Source organism: Ranitomeya imitator, chromosome 1, assembly GCF_032444005.1.
Source record: "Ranitomeya imitator isolate aRanImi1 chromosome 1, aRanImi1.pri, whole genome shotgun sequence".
In the NCBI taxonomy this organism is placed as follows: Eukaryota; Metazoa; Chordata; class Amphibia; order Anura; family Dendrobatidae; genus Ranitomeya; species Ranitomeya imitator.
Window position 1 is genome coordinate 303,952,464 of NC_091282.1, and position 17,258 is coordinate 303,969,721.

The 17,258-nt window shown below is 43.1% G+C and overlaps 2 protein-coding genes across 3 annotated transcripts in view; both read right to left on the minus strand.

Annotated features, from left to right (window-relative positions):
* Positions 1 to 737: 737 nt before the first annotated feature.
* Positions 738 to 3,508, minus strand: YWHAH (tyrosine 3-monooxygenase/tryptophan 5-monooxygenase activation protein eta). The gene is made up of 2 exons (XM_069757667.1): positions 3,283 to 3,508; positions 738 to 2,217 (listed from the first exon to the last, which is right to left on the minus strand). Exons 1-2 carry the CDS (start codon positions 3,367 to 3,369, stop codon positions 1,561 to 1,563), a joined length of 744 nt encoding a protein of 247 aa, XP_069613768.1. The 5' UTR covers positions 3,370 to 3,508; the 3' UTR covers positions 738 to 1,560.
* Positions 3,509 to 3,747: 239 nt separating this feature from the next.
* DEPDC5 (DEP domain containing 5, GATOR1 subcomplex subunit) overlaps positions 3,748 to 17,258 on the minus strand; it is a 217,716-nt gene continuing 204,205 nt past the window's right edge. For both annotated transcript variants that reach the window (XM_069757652.1, XM_069757644.1), the window contains exons 41-43: positions 8,340 to 8,400; positions 8,177 to 8,259; positions 3,748 to 5,916 (exon numbers count right to left, since the gene is read on the minus strand). In XM_069757652.1, the coding sequence (XP_069613753.1) occupies positions 5,621 to 5,916; positions 8,177 to 8,259; positions 8,340 to 8,400 (440 nt within the window). In that variant the 3' untranslated portion in view covers positions 3,748 to 5,620. The remainder of the gene's footprint in view (positions 5,917 to 8,176; positions 8,260 to 8,339; positions 8,401 to 17,258) is intronic.

Sequence of the window (17,258 nt, forward strand, 5' to 3'; positions counted from 1 at the left end):
ATGGCAGGTCCTTCTCGCATAGCATCTTTGGCACCGTAACCTGCCGCTTGCACTGGCGAGGAGAGGGCGCACGTCAGAGGGTGAGAATAACGTTTCTTTTTTTTAATTATTATTTGTAACATTAGATATTTTTACTATTGATGCTGCATACGCAGCATCAATAGTAAAAACTTGGTCACACAGGGTTAATAGCGGTGGTAACGGAGTGAGTTACCCGTGGCATAACGCGGTCCGTTACCGCTGGCATTAACCTTGTGTGAGCGGTGACTGGAGGGGAGTATGGAGCAAGCACTGACTGCGGGGAGTATGGAGCGGGTACCGGGCAGAGTAGGGAGTGACTAATCGGACTGTGGCCATCGCTGATTGGTCGCGGCAGCCATGACAGGCAGCTGGCGAGACCAATCAGCGACTTGCATTTCCATGACAGACAGAGGCTGCGACCCATGAATATCCGAGCGAGACAGACAGAAAGACAGAAGGACAGACGGAAGTGACCCTTAGACAATTATATAGTAAATACTTCTTCCGAAAAAGTACATGTTCTAGAATCAGCATCAGGTTCAGAACCTGCATACCAGTGTCAATAGAATAAAACTTCGAGCTCTTAACCCTTACTGACAGATTCTTCAGTCTTGCCTACGACAACCAGGATATTTTGTCATGCAGCTTAATACCTAGGAGATAAGGAACAGGAAAGGCTCTAGTCTATCAAAGACACAATAAGCTCATAGTCAGAATATCCTCAAAGCAGCATTTATTTCATCCACATAATTCCAAAACATTTATATTGGTGTCTGGCATTTTATTGGCATCCATCATAACAGGCTAATACACACTGTGCAGATGCAGTCAGTCCTGAGAAGGCCTGGCCCACACAAGGCTTACAACCAAATAATGAGGCCCTTGAAAATTTACCTTAATAATTAAAACGATTAGAGAAAAAAAAAGGAGAAGAGAAGAAGACAGGTACTTTCAGGGCATTCAAACTCATAAGAAGTGCAGTTATCACGACATACATAAGTTAAAAGGGCAAATAGAAACTTCACAAAGCTCACATTGAAAAAACGTCTATTAGCTAACAAAAACAAGCAGACCCCCAATCCTCCACTTACGGGATCTGCTATCAATCACAGCCTTAACTGTGAGGTGCCTCCACAAACAGAAAGAAAGCAGGAGTCCTTTACATGCACAGGGAATGCTGCACAAATGGAAACTAGAACCAGTTTCGTTACAAAATAAAACGGGACCACTTTGCATCGTTCCAGCCCGTATGTGCCCTATCGGCAAGGAGAGCGCGGGCGCCTCTCTGTAACTGCAGCTTCCCTAATCCCCTGATCTATGCGAGGGCAGCCCGAGAAACGGCTGATGCACCAACGCAATCCAGCAATGCCCAAGAGGACGCCACGGTAACCCGTCTCCCCGGGCACGTAGCAATATGAGCAGTTGTGCCAATGATACGGATATGATAAGCACAGGAACATGTCAGGGGTAGCGGTGGGGGTGGCATGTGGTGGAGGGGAGCGGATAGGTTATGGGCTGTAGCAAGACGCAAAACCCTCTTTAATTATTGCCTTCTCCGGTCTCTTCATCTTGCTGATCACTTGTCCAAAGGGTCAGGTTGTCACGCAGGAGCTGCATGATGAGGGTGGAGTCCTTGTAGGAATCCTCATTTAGCGTGTCCAGCTCAGCGATCGCATCATCAAAGGCCTGCTTGGCAAGGAGACAAGCCTGTTCTGGGTTTCCCTGTATCTCATAATAGAAGACAGAGAAATTTAGAGCCAGGCCTAGACGGATGGGGTGAGTTGGCTGCATGTGTTCCTTGCTGATCTCAAAGGCCTCCTTATAGGCAGCTTCAGATGCTGAGGTCACGCTTTGCTTCCTGTCTCCAGATCCCACTTCTGACAGATACCGATAGTAATCCCCCTTCATCTTTAGGTAGAAAACTTTGCTTTCATACTGGAAGTCATTGCAATTCTTGATGAGAAACTTGTCAAGCAGTGACAGAACTTCACTACATACTCCTTCCAACTCGGCCTCTATCTTCTCTCTATAAGCCTTCACCTTCTCCAGCTTCTTCTCATTCCCATCAGCCAAGGTCTTCTGCTCGATGCTGCTTATTACTCGCCAGGAAGATCTTCTGGCACCGACAACATTCTTGTAGGCCACGGATAGCAAGTTCCGATCCTCATTAGATAACGGCTCATTAAGTTCTGTCACCTGCAGAGAAGGGCGAAATGATCAGATCATGAGGTGATGGCAACCATAGAAACTGGTAACTGTGGAAAAGGCATGGGCAGATCATCACACCGGGAGCTATACATCGGCAACAATAATCACCACACCTGAAGATATACCTCAGCAATAATCACACCTGGAGCTATACCTCGGCAACAATCATCACACCTGGAGCTATACCTCTGCCACAATCATCACACCTGGAGCTATACCTCTGCCACAATCACACCTGGAGCTATACCTCAGCAATAATCACACCTGGAGCTATACCTCGGCAACAATCACACCTGGAGCTATACCTCTGCCACAATCATCACACCAGGAGCTATACCTCTGCCACAATCATCACACCAGGAGCTATACCTCTGCCACAATCATCACACCTGGTGCTATACCTCTGCCACAATCATCACACCTGGTGCTATACCTCTGCCACAATCATCACACCTGGAGCTATACCTCTGCCACAATCATCACACCTGGAGATATACCTCTGTCACAATCATCACACCTGGAGATATACCTTGGCAACAATCACACCTGGAGCTATACCTCGGCAACAATCATCACACCTGGAGCTATACCTCTGCCACAATCATCACACCTGGAGATATACCTTGGCAATAATCACACCTGGAGCTATACCTTGGAAAGAATAGCATAAAAACATTAACAACCAAGAAAAAGGTAATGTGCCGATCAGCCACATGCCCTCGGCACTGGCATCCACAACATATAGCACCTCCCCGATCCAATGTCATCGGATAATCGGTCAGTTATACCCATAGTGCCCACACGTAACATACCAACTCCACCCTACAGCTGGGGATCCCATAATCGGTGCCCATCCTGCATTATGGCTGGTTTATCATCACCAGGAACGTGTCCCCCAGAATGGTGCCAGCCAGGGACATGTCCCCAGAAATGTGGTGATCTGTGACAAGCACTGGTGCGGTCATTCATCACCTGCCCACCATGGTGCCAGTCTACTGGGCACGTCCAGCCGACACCCAGTGCACCCACATCTGCTGCCCCGACCGCACTCACCGATTTCATAGCTGCAGCCATATCTTCGTATCTCTCCGCCTGCTCTGCCAAACGGGCTCTCTGGAGCAACTGCTCCCGGTCCGCCATGCTGTGCCTCGGGCGGGTCTACGTGAGGTGCCGGTAGAAGTAGCGGGCTGTCCTTTCTTGCAGCCTCGTTGCGTTGCACCCGGTTGTGCTACTTGCGGCTCTGCAGCCGGGACGCAGCACTATAGATGGGCGTGTCCAGAGGGCGTGCCTTACGAGAACATTTCTAGCTGACGTCATGAGCTATTTATAGCCACTACTATGAGCATGCGCAGTATGATTGCTGCAATGCACAGCAAAGAGGTGGAGAGCGGATGAAGCAGCGAGGGAGGGGCGGGTAATGGCAGGGGACAGACTTGGGGTCGGGAGACGATTCCTTGCTGAGTGCAGACAGAGCATTAAAATGGTCGTCTCCTAAAGATAAAGACTGTGAAAAGAGAGTCCAGAGAAAAACGGCTTTTATTTCCACAAATTACAACTTTCTGCTGCCGCCTCGCCCTTACTAGGAGGTGACTGTCACATTCTACACAGTGGTGAGTGAGCGCCACAGGTGCTACATGGCAGCCCGGCACCTTCACTTCAGCCATGCCCACTGAGGAGGATTGGGAAGGAAAGGTCGCACAACTCAGGAGCCCTGCGACCTGTGGTTGTGGCAGGCTGCCAGTACAGTACTGCCCCATGAAGGCTGCACGCCAACATGAGGGTTATCAAAACAGAGAAAGGGGGCAGTTGCCCATAGCAACCGACCTCCAGCTCATTCCTAGAAGGCCAAGCGCAGAAATAAAAGCAGTAACCAAACTGCTTGCTACAGGCGACTCCTCCAATGGTTCCTACAGAGCCAACAAGGAAAAAGGGGCAGAGGTCGGCGACTAGCTACAGTCAAACCTGTTCAATGGGAATGTAGATTCCTACAACCTCCACTCCCCATAGGGGAATTCGCTGACTACAGCAGAGGCTAAAGGGGTAGTCCCATCTCCAAGATCCTATCCTAATATGTAGCAGGTGTAATAATATTAGCAAATGCCTCCAATTAGAAACGTAGTATAGTTCTTATAATTCACTGTGCCCCATATGCAGGGTATTGCAGTAGCTTAGGTATCCATGGTTACGACCACGAACAGCCAACTGTCACTATATGAGTGGTCGTAACCATGGATAGCTAAGCTGCTGAAATGCCTTGCACATGGGGTACGCGACATAGCGAATCAGGAGAACTATGCAACATTTCTAATTGAAGGCATTTGCTAATATTACTACACCTGCTACATATTGGGATAGGATCTTGGAGATGGGAATACCCCCTTTAATACCATGTGTGACATCAGGAAGCTTTCAGAGCAAAATTGGTCCTCACAGAGGTTATAGTATCAGTCTTGCATTAGGAGATAACTTACAAAAAGAAACGTGTTTGCAGAAGCTGTGAAGGCAGATATCGGGCGTGGAGAAATGCTGCTGTATATGGGACCGGTCAGATGCCAAGGCCACCGTCCAACGCCCAGCAATCGTGACATGCCTATTCTTACCACCAGAGCAGGATACTTGCAGGGAGATGGACATGGAGGTGCCCTTGTAAACTTTAACACCCAATGTGCAGTGGGATCTCTCCATGGCCAATGTCAGATTGGACAGAGGAGTGTCCCTACTGCTAAAGTCAGACGCACTGTAGGATATGGAACAACTTGCTGGTTTTCTGACCACTTGGATGGATCTCAAGTTATTCTGAGAACGGGAGACTGCCAGAAATAACCAAGTAAAGCGCTCCACTATTTTCAGCAGTCCCATAAACATCAAATGGAGCAGGGGCCGAGCACTCACACCTCTGCTCCGCTCAAGATGGCACAACCGAAGCCCACTGATTCTTGGGGGCCTGAAGCAGTCAGGCCACACGTGATCAGAAATGTATCCCCTATTTAGAGATAGGTGACAACTTGCAATTTTGGCAAAACCTCTTTGAAGGGGCTATCCAATGCCTCTTACTTCCACATTGGAAGATGAGAGGCACAGCTTGTGCGCTGTCAGTGACCATTTGCCAGGTGTCCTGGATGCCCAGGAAGTGAAGAGCACGCATCCTCTTCTAGTTAATGAGACCAGTGCATTAGGCTGGCTAGTCTATATCTGGCAAGCGACTGGCGCACTTCTCGCCTCCCAAAGTGAGAGGTGCCAGATAAGGCATGAATTTCCCAGTTTTCCTTACACAATATAGACATTGGCTAGCAAAGCAGCAGTAAAACTAGTACCTTGTGTATGTCATCTCCTAAATCACATTCTATACATCAGCTAAAATCAAGCATAATATCAGCTTCAGCAAAGAAGTTCAGGGTTCAATCATATTCATCTTCTCCAGGCAGCTGGCCCAAAAGGCAGAAAGTCTGTTATCACGGTTGCCACAAAAGTCAGTAAAGTCCTTTAGCAAGCGGTCAGCAAAACGCTCATCTCCAGTGCCACTAGAGCGCCAGGTCTTAGTGAGCATGGTATTATAGGCCCAGTTGTATCCTATTCTTTCTTCTCCAAATGGGTTTTGTGTTGAGGAACTTGTAGAATTTCTTCTACGTCTTTGTTGGCCAGAAGTATATTTTCGCCTAGAATATGGTAGTTGTATAAACACAGTACCTTGGAGGGATACAAATAAAAATAATTACTGGTTAGAAGAAAAAAATTGAACAGCAGATGCAAATGGCGATTTTCTCTCAACTCCTTAACAGCCTATGACGTACACTCTTGTCATAGTTCGCTAAGGAAGGTATGACTGTTTAGTACATGCAGATTCAGGCTGTGCAACATAGACAGCATTTTCCTGTAAGGCTATGTAGACACGTTGCGTTTCTGCAGTTTTTTTAAAATGCAAATTACGGTAAAAGCTTTTTTTTTTTTTACAGTACCAGCAAAAGCCATGAGATTTAAGAAAATTTATGCACACAATTGTTTTTTTTCCACGACTGCATTGGAAAACTGCTCCGTTCGTTTTAAACTGCAGCATGTCACTTCTTGCACCATTTTTCACCCATAGCATTTTTGCTGAGCTTTTGCACTTACTCATTGCTTTCTAGGCTACGTTCACATTTGCGTTGTGCGATGTTGCGTCGGCAACGCAACGCACAACGCAAACAAAAACGCACGCTAAAACACATAGTTTTGCGACACATGCGTCCTATTTTGCCAAATTTTGGACGCAAAAAAAAATGCATCTTGCTGCGTCCTCTGCGCCCTAACGCTTGCGGCAAAAAAACCGCATGCATCGCAAAACGCATGCAAACGCATGTCCATGCGCCCCCATGTTAAATATAGGGGCGCGAGGCGCATGCGTCGCCGCGGCTGCGCCCGACGCAGCCCGGCATAACGCAAATGTGTTATGCAGTGTTTTGGTGAAAAAAAACACGGATGTAGCAGGATGTAAAACCCATTTATTTTTGTGATTTTCTCAAGTTTAAAGAATTCTGTCAGCACAGAATGACTTCAAACCAAGTACAAGCACTTGGTGCTTCATGGCGGGGACCAAAATATATATACACCTTCACACCTGCGTGTTTTGCCCCTCTATTTCCACTCTTCTCTGGCTCTATAAAGTCAGAGCTGTCAATCAAAGAGGGAGGCAGAGATAGAGGTAAAACAAGCAGGTGGGAAAATGTATATAAATATTTGGCTCCGCAGTGATGTACTGAGCAGCAGGACTTAATTTGAACAGTCATTCTGTGCTGACCGAGTCCCTTTAAACCATGTCTTGGTTATCCTCACATGAGCATGGATGTGATCACTAATTTAATGAAGCTGTACTAATATGTGTGGGAAGTAAACAATGTCCAACCAGATCAATGCTGTACCAATGTGTAAACAATTCCTGACCAATACAACTTACCCCACTGTTTTTACACTTGCAATTGTATATATTTTTTGTATATTTTTTCATGAACTCGTGTAACCTTCGTTCACGGCTGCACTTCATACATGAATCCAGCTCTTTTTTAATTCAGAATAGTCACCAACTTAGATCCAGTCAGTGTAATTTAACCATTTAAATGCTGCTGTCTATCTCTGAATGACGCCTTTGCCAGCAAACACCATCTCTCATTGCCCCCCTCCCCTGACACGTTTGTGATGAAAAAATGGGTTACCAAGACAGGCAATGGCTCCAAGTTAAGCTAAAAAAAGAAAAAAGTTTTAAATATATAAAAATGTACTATATAAAGATGTTTATTAACCCCACATTTTCCGTTCGTCAAAAAATGAAAAGCATATTTTTGTACTGTCATGTACAAAAAAGTCCAATCTATTTTAAAGAAAAAACATTTAAATTGTATTTTATATGATAGAACCCTCCCTCCCCCCAAAAAAAACGGAACACTAGAATTGCAAATTTGTCAGTGTACGTACACCCCCCACAAAAAAAAGGAAAAGAAACAAAAAGCAATTAAAAGGTTATATCTACCCAAAAACGAGATCCATAACAATGTCAGCACAGAGCACTAAAAAAACAAAACAAGCCTTCAGCCATCTCAGTGGTTGGTAAAAATTATAGTTATGGGTCTCAGAAAATGGTGATGCAAATAATTGTTTTCTCCACTTTTACAAATGTTGGATTTTTTTTTTCAACATTAAAAAGATTTAAAAAAATTGAACAAGAATGGTATTGCCGTAACCGATGCAATTGTTTTTTTTTTGACAATTAGACAACACTTGGAATTTTTTTTCCGGCTTTCCAGTATGAACCGTGTCATTCAAAACTTCAACTAGTCCAGGAAAAAACAAACCCTCATACGCCCGTGTCAACGTAAAAAAACAATAAAATGTTATGGTTCTTGGAACAAGGGAAGGAAGAAAAAAAATTAAAGTCCAAAACCAAAATAGATTGCTTTTCCTCAAATGGTTAATTTACCTGTGACATGGATATACTGTGGCCTATTCTCAGATGGAAAATTGAATGCCGATGCAGAATATTTATCTTGAATGAAGCCAAATCTACAGGATAAAAAAAATGTAATGTAGCACCGAAGGGAAAAGTTTAAAGGGTGTCAGATGAAAGAACAGGCAAATGGTACCGTGATGCAATCACTTCTTGTAGAAGGTGCATTCGCTCCCAATACGTCTCTGGTTCAAAACCTGGAAAAACATAAGAAGAAGAATGATCTCCTTCACTTTCAACTCTTCTTAATATGGCACATACTATATGCAAATTGCTGTGGTTATTAGTGCTGTCTCTTCTGATAGCAGCATAGGGTAGATCTAGGAACACAGAGTGTGGGGATAAAGTTTGATAGCATTTGCTGTAGGGCTTTTTCTGCTCCAATGATGATTGACAGCTTTTTCCTGTATAATCTCGGGTATCGATTAGCGCCTGGGGGCTGGAAACCAGATGCATATGCTCACTCATTAAGTCCAACCAACATTTAAAAAGCTTTTGCTCCAGGACTCCACGGTGACCCACTGATAACACACAAGCTCCCTGACATTATAAAGCAGTGAGATGTTGTGCAATTTAATTTTTTTGCAACAATTGCAATTTTTTCCTTCAGTTACAGTCACAAGTTATAAGTCACTGCAAATCCCTGCTGCTTTATACCATAATTAAAAAAAAGCAAAGAAGAAGCACATACAATGAAACTATATACAAGTACTTCTCACTAAATTAGAATATCAAAAAGATAATTTATTTCAGTTTTTCAATATAAAAAGAGAAATTTGTATACTATATAGCGTCATTACAAACAGAGTGATCTATTTCAAGTGTTTATTTCTGTTAATGTTGATGATTATGGCTTACAGCCAATGAAAAGCCAAAACTCATTATCTCAGTAAATTAGAATACTTTATAACACCAGCTTGAAAAATGATTTTAAAATCCGAAATGTTGGCCTACTGAAATGTATGTTCAGTAAATGCGCTCAATGCTTGGTCGGGGCTTCTTTTGCATCAATTACTGCATCAATGCGGCGTGGCAAAGAGGCGATCAGCATGAGGCACTGCTGAGGTGTTATGGAAGCCCAGGTTGCTTTGATAGCAGCCTTCAGCTCGTCTGCATTGTTGGGTCTAGTGTCTCATCTTCCTCTTGATAATACCCCATAGATTCTCTATGGGGTTAAGGTCAGGCGAGTTTTCTGGCCAATCAAGCACAGTAATACTGTTGTTTTTAAACCAGGTATTGGTACTTTTGGCAGTGTGGACAGGTGCAAAGTCCTGCTTGAGAATGAAATTTCCATCTTCAAAAAGCTTGTTGGCAGAGACAAGCATAAATTGATCTAAAATTTCCTGGTAGACGGCTGCGCTGACTTTGGTTTTGCTAAAACACAGTGGACCTACACCAGCAGATGACATGGCTCCCCAAACCATCACTGATTGTGGAAACTTCACTCTAGACCTCAAGCAGCTTGGATTGTGCCTCTCCACTCTTCCTCCAGACTCTGGGACCTTGATTTCCAAACTGAATGAAAAATTTACTTTCATCTGAAAACAGCACATTGGACCACGGAGCAACAGTCCAGTTCTTTTTCTTCTTGGCCCGGGTTAGACACTTCTGGCGTTGTCTATTGGTCATAAGTGGCTTGACACAAGGAATGTGACACTTGTAGCCCATGTCCTGGATATGTGTGTGTGTGTGGTGGCTCTTGAAGAAATGACTCCAGCAGCAGTCCACTCCTTGTGAATCTCACCATATTTTTGAATGGCCTTTTCTTATCAATCCTTTCAAGGCTGCGGTTATCAGGGGTGCTTGTGCACCTTTTTCTACAGCACCTATTTCTACCCCCCTTTTCCCTTCCACTCAACTTTCCATTAATATGCTTGGATATAGCACTCTGGGAACAGCGAGCTTCTTTAGCAATGACTTTTTGTGGCTTACTCTCCTTGTGGAGTGTATCAATGACTGCCTTCTGGTTATCTGTCAAGTCAGCAGTCTTCCCCATGATTGTGGAGCCTACTGAAACAGACTAAGGGACCTTTTTATGTGTTTTTGTTATTCTAATTCACTGAGATAATGACTTTTGGGTTTTCACTGGCAGTAAGCCATAATCATCAACATTAACAGAAATAAACACTTTAAATAGATCACTGTTTGTAATGACTCTATATAATATAGGAGTTTCACGTTTTGTATTGATGAACTGAAATAAATTAACTTTTTTATGATATTCTAATTTTGTGATTAGTACTTGTAGATCCTGAGCCCAGTTTCCCCAGCTGTATTCCAAGTTTCCCTGAAGGCATAGATAGTTATAGAGTTCTTAATATGACCGTTTATATTCTTATACTACCCATTTAATCATTAGTCACTGGGTCACTTGTGTTTATTGATTATGCGACTTACGACAGAAGCAGCCGGATGAATTCTGAAGTGTACAGAGCTATACTTTCTGCTCAGATTCAACCAAATGCCAAAAGGTTGATTGGACGGTGCTTTAGGGTATGTTTCCATATGGCTTATTTGCTGCACAGAGCTGAAATCACGAAGCTTCAGTCCCTGTCCAAATATTAATGGACCTAACTGTAAATATATATATATATATATATATATATATATACATACATACATACACACTTATAATGCTTGCTAATAGAAACAGAGTGACATTATGGTAGTATTCCACACATAAGTTGTGGTACTGATACAATTACACCTGATTTTGACCTAATCAGATAGCAAAAAATAACAATCGGCAGACACAACAACCGTTGTTAAAGTGGCTGTTTTCAATCAATTCTGGTGGGGATGCGAAACCAGGTATCCCCCACTGATCAGCTGATGTTATCATTTGTGGAACGCCAAAGCACAGCTCCGTCAACTGTTTAGTGGCCGAAGTGAGGTACTGCAGATTCACTCACATTCATTTGAATAGGAGCAGATCTGTAGTGCTCGGCCACTATATAGTTGACGGAGCTGTGCTGTGCAGCTGATCTGTGAGGATGCCAGTTGTCACACTTCCAAACTGATATTGACGACCTATCCTAAGAATAGTTCATAGATATAAATGTGAATAACCCCTTAAAGACAAGAACAGCTAGTACTAGCAATGATGTCTGTTAGGGTGTCTTAAGAGTCTTTTGGAGCTGGTCTGCTCAAAAAAGAGCTGAAATAAAATCACTCAAAAAATGATTCAATGCTCTTCCTATTAATTTCTATTGGAAAATAACCTGTGGTTCATACGGTCAGTCTGTTGATTGACTTTAATTAGTGTCAAGTTTTCTAAAATGCAAAGCTATTAAAAGAAATGACCTGCTAATTCTTCGGGTATTTTACGCTACAAAGAGGCTCCACATTTTACAATAGAAGTCAATGGGAAAGCTGCAGAAGCACCAGAAAGACATTTTGTAATTGCTTTTGAGCGGTGCACGCATTATAAAACGCTAAAGTGTTATTCATAGCATAATTCCAGTAATAAACAAAAAAAGTGAGAAAATCACCCACAAAACACGCTAAAAAAAGTTTAAAAATACAACAAAACCGGTTCATGAAAAACTATGTTCAGATGATCAGTGAACGCTGCAGGTTGGACACTGCGTACTTGTGCAGCGTCCAGATGTTACAGCATATTGGATGGGATTTCAAGAAATCTCACGGCTCACCCGCAGAGATGGACATGCGACGCGTCTCTACAGATCGCAGCATGTCAATTTCTCTTGCGGAGACGCTAGTCTCCACAAGCGAAATGTCACCAATAGAATCTATTGGAGGCGGTGAATCCGCATGGTTCAGTGAACACATAACGATTCACCTGCGTTCAATAGCCGGCAGCGTTGAATACAGAGCGGGGACAGTAGAGGTAACTCTGGCACTGACTGACAGCCAACCCTAATGCCGAGCCAGTCCCAGCCACGGTTCATGGTTACAGCTCTATTATCAGAGCAGTGACTGAACAAGTACCAGCGTCGCCCCCGTGACTGAAACCAGAACGCTACCGGGCAGAATAAAATTAATTTTCTCCCTGCAGTGTTCAGCTATGTACAGGCGCCGGGCAGGTTAGCAATGCTATTAACCTGAAGATTAAACCCCATATCGGCAGGTTAGTAGCGTTTTTTTTTTTTCTGTTGACACGTTCCGTTTAACTCCTTAACAACAAGCGCGTGAATGTAGCAGATTTATGGAGTGAGCTCTGGAGAGGATCCTACCCCATTCACAGTAGTTGATGGCTAGGTTATTCAGCCATAATCTTCTAGCAGCCACGGGTGGAGTTAAGCTCTGCCCATTGCTGGTGACATGTTAAATGCCTTTTAATCTATGATAGAGGCAATTACAGCAAGCAGCCCATGGCTGTGACATTCCACCTACCCTCAGAAAAATCATTAACGGCATTCCAGAGGGGATAGATGAGTGGGTGAGTAGGGTTTAAATCTGTATCAGTAGTTGTAATTAAACTCGCCACTCAAAAACACATGTTGCAAAACTAGGTGAATTTATTTACAGTCCATGGATCAACAGCTAGTGGATAACGTTTCTGTCCACATGGACCTTCAGCAGATAAATGCTGTGTTGTTGAAGTGGAAGATGAGTAGTCAATACTCATAGGGGATGACAATTTAAACGGCCTGAAGGTCGTAAGAGGTATGTCTGCGCTGAGGTATGGATCACGGAGTGCTGATGATTTGCCATGGCATCCAGAGCTCCACTGAAGAGCTCTATGTTTGCTATGATGGTGCGCCTAAGACAACCAGCCTTTCGGTGGATTTCATAGGAGACCATGACTTGTCCTATATACTGCAATATATATAATGCATACTGTTGTATTGCAGCATATAATATAGCAGTTTGGATGATAGCAGGTTCAAGTTGTCCAAGGGACTAAGAAAAATTAAAAAAAAAATGAACAAAAATAAATAAAATCACCATCATTTTCCTCCATTACAAGTAAAGATATAAAAAATATTTGATTACAAAGCTTTATTGATAAAAAAAATAAAAAAGGTCTCTGCAAATGGCAGCATAAGCAATTTATTTATTTATTTATTTTTAACCAATTTTTTAATTTCACGTCACCACGTAAAAGGAACCGGTCACCTATTTTGGATGATATGAAGTAAGGCCACCACCTTTCGGGGCTGATAAACAACATTCTACAGTGGGGGAAACAAAGGATTTAGTCAGCGACCAATTGTGCAAGTTCTCCCACTTACAAAGATGAGAGAGGCCTGTAATTGACATCATAGGTAGACCACAACTATGAGAGTCAAAATGAGAAAACAAAATCAGAAAATAATCTTGTCTGATTTGGCAAGATTTAATTTGCAAAATATGGTGGAAAATAAGTATCTGGTCACCTAAAACATGCAAGATTTCTGGCTCTCACAGACCTGTAACTTCTTCGTTAAGAGGCTCCTCTGTTCTCCACTCATTACCTGTAGTAAACAGTCACTCTCCAAACTCCACTATGGTGAAGAACAAAGAGCTGTAGAAGGACATCTGAAACAAAATTGTAGCCCTGCACCAGGCTGGGAAGACTGAATCTGCAATAGGCAAGCAGCTTGGTGTGATGAAATCAACTGTGGGAGCAATAATAAGAAAATGGAAGACATACAAGACCACTGAATCTCCCTTGATCTGGGGCTCAACTTAAGATCTCACCCCGTGGAGTCAAAATGATCACAAGAACAGTGAGCAAAAATCCCAGAACCACACGGGAGGACCTAGTGAATGACCTGCATAGAGCTGGGACCACCGTAACAAAGGCTACCATCAGTAACACTACGCCGCCAGGGTCTCAGATCCTGAGTGCCAGACGTGTCCCCCTTCTTAACCCCTTCATGACCCAGCCTATTTTGACCTTAAAGACCTTGCCGTTTTTTGCAATTCTGACCAGTGTCCCTTTATGAGGTAATAACTCAGGAACGCTTCAACGGATCCTAGCGGTTCTGAGATTGTTTTTTCATGACATATTGGGCTTCATGTTAGTGGTAAATTTAGGTCAATAAATTCTGCGTTTATTTGTGATAAAAACGGAAATTTGGCGAAAATTTTGCAATTTTCACATTTTGAATTTTTATTCTGTTAAACCAGAGAGATGTGTGACACAAAATAGTTAACAAATAACATTTCCCACATGTTTACTTTACATCAGCACAATTTTGGAAACAAAATTTTTTTTTGTTAGGAAGTTATAAGGGTTAAAATTTGACCAGCGATTTGTCATTTTTACAACGAAATTTACAAAACCATTTTTTTTAGGGACCATCTCACATTTGAAGTCAGTTTGAGGGGTCTATATGGCTGAAAATACCCAAAAGTGACACCATTCTAAAAACTGCACCCCTCAAGGTACTCAAAACCACATTCAAGAAGTTTATTAACCCTTCAGGTGCTTCACAGCAGCAGAAGCAACATGGAAGGAAAAAATGAACATTTAACTTTTTAGTCACAAAAATTATCTTTTAGCAACAATTTTTTTATTTTCCCAATGGTAAAAGGAGAAACTGAACCACGAAAGTTGTTGTCCAATTTGTCCTGAGTACGCTGATACCTCATATGTGGGGGTAAACCACTGTTTGGGCGCACGGCAGGGCTTGGAAGGGAAGGAGCGCCATTTGACTTTTTGAATCAAAAATTGGCTCCACTCTTTAGCGGACACCATGTCACGTTTGGAAAGCCCCCGTGTGCCTAAAAATTGGAGCTCCCCCACAAGTGACCCCATTTTGGAAACTAGACATCCCAAGGAACTTATCTAGATGCATAGTGAGCACTTTGAACCCCCAGGTGCTTCACAAATTGATCCGTAAAAATGAAAAAGTACTTTTTTTTCACAAAAAAATTCTTTTAGCCTCAATTTTTTCATTTTCACATGGGCAACAGGATAAAATGGATCCTAAAATGTGTTGGGCAATTTCTCCTGAGTACACCAATACCTCACATGTGGGGGTAAACCACTGTTTGGGCACATGGTAAGGCTCGGAAGGGAAGGAGCGCTATTTGACTTTTTGAATGAAAAATTATTTCCATCGTTAGCGGACACCATGTCGCGTTTGGATAGCTCCTGTGTGCCTAAACATTGGCGCTCCCCCACAAGTGACCCCATTTTGGAAACTAGACCCCCCCAAGGAACTTATTTAGATGCCTAGTGAGCACTTTAAACCCTCAGGTGCTTCACAAATTGATCTGTAAAAATGAAAAAGTACTTTTTTTTCACAAAAAAATTATTTCCGCCTCAATTTTTTCATTTTCACATGGGCAGTAGGATAAAATGGATCCTAAAATTTGTTGGGCAATTTCTCCCGAGTACGCCGATACCTCATATGTGGGGGTAAACCACTGTTTGGGCACTCGGCAGGGCTCGGAAGGGAAGGCGCGCCATTTGACTTTTTGAATGGAAAATTAGCTCCAATTGTTAGCGGACACCATGTCGCGTTTGGAGAGCCCCTGTGTGCCTAAACATTGGAGCTCCCCCACAAGTGACCCCATTTTGCAAACTAGACCCCCCAAGGAACTTATCTAGATGCATATTGAGCACTTTAAACCCCCAGGTGCTTCACAGAAGTTTATAACGCTGAGCCATGAAAATAAAAAATAATTTTTCTTTCCTCAAAAATGATTTTTTAGCCTGGAATTTCCTATTTTGCCAAGGATAATAGGAGAAATTGGACCCCAAATATTGTTGTCCAGTTTGTCCTGAGTATGCTGATACCCCATATGTGGGGGTAAACCACTGTTTGGGCGCACGGCAGGGCTCGGAAGGGATGGCACGCCATTTGGCTTTTTAAATGGAAAATTAGCTCCAATCATTAGCGGACACCATGTCACGTTTGGAGAGCCCCTGTGTGCCTAAACATTGGAGATCCCCCAGAAATGACACCATTTTGGAAACTAGACCCCCAAAGGAACTAATCTAGATGTGTGGTGAGGACTTTGAACCCCCAAGTGCTTCACAGAAGTTTATAACGCAGAGCCATGAAAATAAAAAAAAAAAATTATTTTCTCAAAAATGATCTTTTAGCCTGCAATTTTTTATTTTCCCAAGGGTAACAGGAGAAATTTGACCCCAAAAGTTGTTGTCCAGTTTCTCCTGAGTACGCTGATACCCCATATGTGGGGGTAAATCACTGTTTGGGCACATGCCGGGGCTCGGAAGTGAAGTAGTGACGTTTTGAAATGCAGACTTTGATGGAATGCTCTGTGGGCGTCACGTTGCGTTTGCAGAGCCCCTGATGTGGCTTAACAGTAGAAACCCCCCACAAGTGACCCCATTTTGGAAACTAGACCCCCAAAGGAACTTATCTAGATGTGTGGTGAGCACTTTGAACCTCCAAGTGCTTCATAGAAGTTTATAATGCAGAGCCGTGAAAATAATAAATACGTTTTCTTTCCTCAAAAATAATTATTTAGCCCAGAATTTTTTATTTTCCCAAGGGTTACAGAAGAAATTGGACCCCAAAAGTTGTTGTCCAGTTTCTCCTGAGTACGCTGATACCCCATATGTGGGGGTAAACCACTGTTTGGGCACATGCCGAGGCTCGGAAGTGAAGTAGTGACGTTTTGAAATGCAGACTTTGATGGAATGCTCTGTGGGCGTCACGTTGCGTTTGCAGAGCCCCTGATGTGGCTTAACAGTAGAAACCCCCCACAAGTGACCCCATTTTGGAAACTAGACCCCGAAAGGAACTTATCTAGATGTGTGGTGAGCACTTTGAACCCCCAAGCGCTTCATAGAAGTTTATAATGCAGAGCCGTGAAAATAATAAATACGTTTTCTTTCCTCAAAAATAATTATTTAGCCCAGAATTTTTTATTTTCCCAAGGGTTACAGGAGAAATTGGACCCCAAAAGTTGTTGTCCAGTTTCTCCTGAATACGCTGATACCCCATGAGTGGGGGTAAACCACTGTTTGGGCACACGTCGGGGCTCAGAAGGGAAGTAGTGACTTTTGAAATGCAGACTTTGATGGAATGGTCTACGGGTGTCACGTTGCGTTTGCAGAGCCCCTGGTGTGCCTAAACAGTAGAAACCCCCACAAGTGACCCCATTTTAGAAACTAGACCCCCCAAGG

What these genes read in the sequence shown, in the direction of transcription:
- YWHAH (XM_069757667.1), bottom strand. Translation starts at nt 3,369, where the DNA reads ATGGCGGACCGGGAGCAGTTGCTCCAGAGAGCCCGTTTGGCAGAGCAG. An exon ending in TGGCTGCAGCTATGAAATCG is followed by an intron (nt 2,218 to 3,282) that starts GTGAGTGCGGTC and finishes CCTTCTCTGCAG; the next exon opens with GTGACAGAACTTAATGAGCC.